A 6,618-nucleotide genomic window follows, 5' to 3' on the forward strand; every position below is an offset into this window, starting at 1 on the left:
CCTTTGTACCTTATTTACACCTAAGCAATGCATATCATCTTAAAGGTTTTATTATAGTACTCAAATGGTACATCATATTACCTTTCGAAAGAGTACAGCCTCAGAAACAGTTTTTGTACCTTTTATTCAGAGATTATTAAATTCACATTTATTTGTATAGTGCTTTTCACAATACATGGCATTTAAAGCAGCTTTATAGAAAATGCATGTCTACATTACAATTATGCATTGAATGTAATGTAATAGAATAGAATAAAAGATATGCAATAGATTCTATGCAACTATGCAATATTCGTAAGTGTGTGAATATACGCAAAGATGACATATTTGTGGAATGTACCAAATAATTAAATCTACAGTTCTTTACTCCTTCAGGCAGCTGGGGGCCATTATATAGAAAAATCCTAACTCTAGAATCCTATCTTATCTTCTTAGAGTGATTTCAGTCAGACACCTTAGAGAAACTTTTACTTTTGAAATTTAAATATTGACTTAAAATCCCATTTGGAATGTTTCTTATATGCTGCTCTTGTTGTACAGAGCACTCTAATCTGGTGCTATTTCAGAGAATGACAATGGATTTGTTGTTACTTTTTCCCCAATAATGATCTCATGCCTCTTTAATAAGTGTGCTGTACAGTAATACTGTACAAGAAGCTTCAGTCAACACAAAGAGGTCAGTAACCTAAAATTAAAACTGTAGAAAGCATCAAAGGGCCGTCACCTTATAATCACTCTTGTGGTCTTGCCAAAGGTCACGACCGCACATTGTTTTGGTTTACCTGTGATGGCTTCAACAATCCAAGGACGGAACAGTAGCTTAGGCCTCCTGTAAGCCTAATAAATGAGTTTTTGTTCTGCTCCTGATACCTGTTTTGACCCCAACTATTCTCCTCCCTGTAAGCCAGGGCATCCTCTTTTTTGCATATAAAAGCGCTTTCTTAAGAGCCCAAAGTCTGTCGGTGTGAGTCGGCCAGAGACAGAAGGTAGTAAAAGCACAAAGCACAGAGGCCCAGACCTTTACAGCAGCTAAGTGACTACAGGTTTGGGCTATACAACAACCTCCAAAAATGGCAGAGCAATTGGGAGACGTGATGTTCGCGGCCAGGCGAAGGGGAGATGAAACAACGAGAGAAACAATGTTCACATATACCAACAGCAATAACACCAAAGGTGAGCTTTTAAAATTTCTTCTTATTTCTATTTTAAATTGTCATTTGAGTAGGTTTAAATAGGGAGGTTGTGTGCATTCAAAATGTTGACAAAAAATTTATAGGAAATTGTTCAATCATAGCTATTCTGTTAGAATGATAAAACCACGTGAACGTCTTTGTGGGCTTATAAAGCTTCCACAATAGTGGCAGTGTAATAGGACTGGAAATGTTGGCAGTCTTAAACTTCAAATGTGTGGTCTTTTGACCTTAGCGCTCTGCATTTTGGCCAGAAGTATAGCCAGAGAACAATTTCAGACTGATGAATATGGAGCATCAGAATAATGAGAGTTGGTTACAAAGGCTGTTAGGTGAGAACTCCTTCAAGATGATAATATTACTGCTCTTTATTTCTCATTTCCAGATCCCTTTGAGGGACCCAACTACCACATTGCCCCTCGATGGGTGTACAACCTCTCAACATGCTGGATGATATTCGTGGTCATTGCCTCGACCTTCACCAATGGCCTGGTGCTGGTGTCCACGGCCAAATTCAAGAAGCTCCGTCACCCTCTCAACTGGATTTTGGTCAACCTCGCTATTGCTGATCTAGCAGAGACTCTGTTGGCCAGCACCATCAGTGTGATCAACCAGGTCTTTGGCTACTTTATCCTCGGACATCCCATGTGTGTCTTTGAGGGCTACACTGTGTCTGTATGTGGTAAGTTACTGCCCAAAGACATCATTATGAATACATTAGACCAAAGTTCAATATATTTTTTTTACATCATTGAAACTTTGTGAGTTTTTTAATGATATCTAACAACACAATCAACAGGTATCGCTGGTCTGTGGTCTTTGACTGTCATCTCTTGGGAGAGATGGGTGGTCGTCTGCAAACCATTTGGAAATGTCAAGTTTGATGGTAAATGGGCATCTGGTGGCATCATCTTCTGCTGGGTTTGGGCTGCTGTCTGGTGTGCACCTCCCATATTTGGCTGGAGCAGGTAAAATTACTTTAATTATCAATAAGTAATGAAGGCATTTGGCAGCTACGTACATTTATATCTTAGTAATTCATCATGATATCGTTGAATTTTTTGGGTGGTAAGACCAACAAATAAGTTCCACACAAGCATAAATGTGGATCTTTCAAATCCATTATTTTTCAGATATTGGCCTCACGGTCTGAAGACCTCCTGCGGCCCTGATGTCTTCAGTGGAAGCGAGGACCCCGGGGTCCAGTCCTATATGATTGTCCTAATGGTCACCTGTTGTATCCTCCCTCTGGCAGTCATCATTCTCTGCTACATCGCTGTGTACTTGGCCATTCATGCTGTAAGTTGTCTCCCTGACTGCTTTCAAAAGTTTATTCCAGTTTCTAAAAAGGCACTAAGCATCTATCATTTCTTTCCAACAGGTCGCCCAGCAACAGAAGGATTCTGAGTCCACACAGAAAGCTGAGAAGGAAGTGTCCAGAATGGTGGTTGTCATGATCATGGCCTACTGTGTTTGTTGGGGTCCTTATACGTTCTTCGCCTGCTTTGCAGCTGCAAACCCAGGCTATTCCTTCCATCCACTGGCAGCAGCCTTGCCTGCCTACTTTGCCAAGAGCGCCACCATCTACAACCCTGTCATTTATGTCTTCATGAACCGACAAGTAAGTCAATGCTGTTTAACAAAGCTCAAACCTTGAGCACAATGAGAAAACTTTGCATGAATCTTTGCAAAATAATGTTGATTTCTCTTTCTTCACAGTTCCGCGTATGCATCATGCAGCTCTTTGGAAAGAAGGTGGATGATGGGTCTGAGGTGTCTACATCCAAGACAGAGGTGTCCTCTGTGGCTCCTGCATAAATTGCGCACCAGATCTTAGAGCAATGGTCTTGAGTCAGACATGGGAAAAAATATGAAAATGGGACTTTTTATATTCCTTGTTTACCCTCAACGTATCTCGACAACTTTGCTTCCAGATATTTCCCTTGGAATGATGGGGAATACCTTGTTGCATGGCACTGTGTGTTAACACATTACTTGCTCAACGGGCCGTTGATCCACCGGAATGATGTTACAGTTTTTATGGTATTCATTTGTCACACAATCATTTGTCCATGATACTCCACCCTCTGACTATTCAGAAGGTTGTATGCCTATAAATAGCACTGCTTTGTGGAAATGTGACACTCAGCGTGGATTAACTAACAGCAAAAAGTAATCGCCTCATTGTAATGTACAATTTCTGCTGAATTGCTGTTCAGTGGCAATGTAATAATATCTCTATAATCTTAATTTTGTAGCAATCTTGCAAGAAAACAAAAATGACAAAAAAAATGGTTTGATAGATAGAGGCCTGCCCATGTACAGCATGTAATATGGTTCTATTTTTTGCTTTGATGAAAATAAAAATAAAAAAGCAGCAAAATAAATGTTCTGTTCTCAGTGTCTTTCATTGCACATGCACATCTCTCTGAAATTATTTCATTGTGGCTCTCCATAGGGCAGCAATTGAAATAGTCAAGACATGGTCCCTTTCACAGATATGCATTTTCGGATATCATTTTCCTATATTAACTTTTTTTTTTTATGTATGTGCATTTATATTGCTATACTTTATTAAATCCCCCTGGCATTACCTCCTAACACAACAAGGAGGTTACTAATACAACTGCTAAATGAGTGACTAAAAATATGTGACATCCTGATCGCTTCTGACTGCCATGATCCATCTCTCTATATGTTTTAGAAAATCTTGGAAATGCAATAGTCGGTTTTATCTTTTTTTTCCCTTTTTTTTTTTTTTTTGGCTGAAGCAAATGGGAATGGAAAAATAATATTTGCTGTGGTCTCCCACGTACCTCTACAGACATTTATCCTGCTATAGTTTAGGCCTACTTCTGCATTCCTAACCTGGAAATGTGAAAAGTATCCATGATCTTGTTTAAAATGTGTCCCTAACTTCACTTTCGTACACTTTCGCTAGATTTCATTTAATAGAAAGTACAAATAAAGAAATTGCACTGAAATCCGACACCCAAACAAAAATCCACTTTAAGGAAAAAAAACTTTCAATTCAATGTTTTTTTTGTTTTTGTTTTTGCTAGAAAGGATTTAAAGCTTAAAAGTCACTTAGAAGTCTGCAAATAAGAGGAGCAAGTCAAGTGCAATTCCTCCATTTAAGCCTGAGGGGGCTAAGCAAATTCAATTGGAACATGACACTAAAAGCACTGCTTATCTAAGGAAGATTAACCTCAAATTGAAGTCTTACCTTTTTGAATCTGAGTATCCCTGTGCCCCCGTGTGCCTGGGGCTAATGTATGCATGGATGTGTGCTTTCATCCCATATGGGTAAGGTCATGAACAGAAGTTAATGCCTATACTTCCCATGCAGATTTGGGGGCACTTCCTGTTATGCGAGACAGCTGTACCTCCCAGCTAGCCTTAATTCGCTTCACGTCAGAAAGTCTTAATTGCGATGAGCTGGTATAAAATGCCTCTGACACCGTGTGCCAGTTTATTGGTTCCAATTTCTACCACAAACGGAGAAATAAAAGGCAAAGGAGGGACCAACCACCAACTCAGGCAGAGAAGAATCCTGTGACAAGTACAACCACTGCAAAATTTACTATTTTTGGTCACATAAAAATGAGTAATTGTGAATAAATCTCAATTCTTTGATCTCCAGGGTTTACAAAATGGCAGAGTTGGCCAATGTGATGTATGCTGCCAGACGACGAGGGGACGAGACAACAAGGGAGTCTATTTTCGTTTATACCAACAGCAATAACACAAGGGGTATTTTATCTTCAAGAACACCGCAGAATGTCCTACACTTTATGAATGAGTAGAAGAGGAAAATTGTATATTAATATCTCATCTGTTCTCAGATCCCTTTGAGGGACCCAACTACCACATTGCCCCTCGATGGGTGTACAACCTCGCAACATGCTGGATGTTTTTCGTGGTGGTCGCCTCGACCTTCACCAATGGCCTGGTGCTGGTGGCCACGGCCAAATTCAAGAAGCTCCGTCACCCTCTCAACTGGATTTTGGTCAACCTCGCTATTGCTGATCTAGCAGAGACTCTGTTGGCCAGCACCATCAGTGTGATCAACCAGGTTTTTGGCTACTTTATCCTCGGACATCCCATGTGTGTCTTTGAGGGCTACACTGTGTCTGTATGTGGTAAGTTACTGCCCATAGGGAGCAAATAAATATGCTATTTATTTGGACCAAAACTTTTTGAGTTTTTTAATATCTAACAATCAACAGGTATCGCTGGTCTGTGGTCTTTGACTGTCATCTCTTGGGAGAGATGGGTGGTCGTCTGCAAACCATTTGGAAATGTCAAGTTTGATGGTAAATGGGCATCTGCTGGCATCATCTTCTCCTGGGTTTGGGCTGCTGTCTGGTGTGCACCTCCCATATTTGGCTGGAGCAGGTAAGGACTGAAATATCGTAGTTTTCCATTGTAAATTATTTGATTCCGTCATATATAAAGAAAATCTTCCCTGCTCTGAAGATATTGGCCTCACGGTCTGAAGACCTCCTGTGGCCCTGATGTATTTGGAGGAAGCGAGGACCCCGGTGTCCAGTCCTACATGATTGTCCTAGTGGCCACCTGTTGTATCTTCCCTCTTTCCGTCATCATTCTCTGCTACATTGCCGTGTACTTGGCCATTCATGCAGTAAGCTAATCTTTTATGAAATCTTTAGAGGGAAATTTTTCACTTGGTTTGCTATGGAGAGCTGAGCTTGTTTTCGATCTTCTCTGGCAGGTCGCCCAGCAACAGAAGGATTCTGAGTCCACACAGAAAGCTGAGAAGGAAGTGTCCAGAATGGTGGTTGTCATGATCATGGCTTTCTGCCTTTGCTGGGGTCCTTACGCTTCCTTCGCCTGTTTTGCAGCTGCAAACCCAGGCTATGCCTTCCATCCGCTGGCAGCAGCCATGCCTGCCTACTTTGCCAAGAGCGCCACCATCTACAACCCCATCATTTATGTCTTCATGAACCGTCAGGTAATATTGCATTGTATGGGCATACTCAGGTGGCTTATTCTTAAGTTAATTTAAACCGCTTTTGGTAGGTCAACAATCAGAAACTGTCTTTGCTTTTGCAGTTCCGCGTATGCATCATGCAGCTCTTTGGAAAGAAAGTTGATGACGGGTCTGAGGTGTCCACATCCAAAACAGAAGTGTCTTCTGTGGCTCCGGCATAAACCTCATGTCATTTATAGCTCCTACCGAACAAGAGAAAATGGGTTTCTGAGAACTGGACTTATAATTGAAATAGTCTTGACTGTACATATGTTGTTAAAAGTCTTCTGAAAGAAACTTTTACTGTCCTGGGAAATGTTGAATTAAAATTGAACATCATTTAGCAAGGCCTAAAAGGATTTATTTGCAATGCAATGATGTTTGAATGTCACTCAAATCTTTCATGAAATTTCTCATATGCAAATATGCTGAAAG

General features: G+C 40.6%; 2 protein-coding genes across 2 annotated transcripts; both read left to right on the plus strand.

Moving 5' to 3' along the window:
- The first annotated feature begins 839 nt into the window (after positions 1-839).
- Positions 840-3,592, plus strand: LOC306991057 (red-sensitive opsin-1). Its single transcript, XM_079598519.1, has 6 exons — positions 840-1,173; positions 1,576-1,872; positions 1,990-2,158; positions 2,324-2,489; positions 2,572-2,811; positions 2,910-3,592. The coding sequence occupies exons 1-6, from the start codon at positions 1,071-1,073 to the stop codon at positions 3,006-3,008; spliced, it is 1,074 nt and encodes a 357-aa protein (XP_079454645.1). The 5' UTR covers positions 840-1,070; the 3' UTR covers positions 3,009-3,592.
- Positions 3,593-4,677: 1,085 nt separating this feature from the next.
- On the plus strand, positions 4,678-6,486 carry LOC306991059 (red-sensitive opsin-2). Its single transcript, XM_079598521.1, has 7 exons — positions 4,678-4,752; positions 4,834-4,943; positions 5,036-5,332; positions 5,420-5,588; positions 5,670-5,835; positions 5,926-6,165; positions 6,267-6,486. Exons 2-7 carry the CDS (start codon positions 4,844-4,846, stop codon positions 6,363-6,365), a joined length of 1,071 nt encoding a protein of 356 aa, XP_079454647.1. The 5' UTR covers positions 4,678-4,752; positions 4,834-4,843; the 3' UTR covers positions 6,366-6,486.
- Positions 6,487-6,618: the final 132 nt, after the last annotated feature.

The sequence above is a fragment of the Phoxinus phoxinus genome (genome assembly GCF_949152265.1).
Source record: "Phoxinus phoxinus genome assembly, chromosome: 22".
NCBI classification, from domain to species: domain Eukaryota; kingdom Metazoa; phylum Chordata; class Actinopteri; order Cypriniformes; family Leuciscidae; genus Phoxinus; species Phoxinus phoxinus.

Bases quoted from the DNA above. Each gene is read 5' to 3' on its own strand.
- LOC306991057 (XM_079598519.1), top strand. From the start codon at position 1,071: ATGGCAGAGCAATTGGGAGACGTGATGTTCGCGGCCAGGCGAAGGGGA. The intron at 1,873-1,989 runs GTAAGTTACTGC...CACAATCAACAG, and splicing joins CTACACTGTGTCTGTATGTG to GTATCGCTGGTCTGTGGTCT. The intron at 2,159-2,323 runs GTAAAATTACTT...ATTATTTTTCAG, and splicing joins CCCATATTTGGCTGGAGCAG to ATATTGGCCTCACGGTCTGA.
- LOC306991059 (XM_079598521.1), top strand. From the start codon at position 4,844: ATGGCAGAGTTGGCCAATGTGATGTATGCTGCCAGACGACGAGGGGAC. The intron at 5,836-5,925 runs GTAAGCTAATCT...CTTCTCTGGCAG, and splicing joins TGTACTTGGCCATTCATGCA to GTCGCCCAGCAACAGAAGGA. The intron at 6,166-6,266 runs GTAATATTGCAT...TTGCTTTTGCAG, and splicing joins ATGTCTTCATGAACCGTCAG to TTCCGCGTATGCATCATGCA.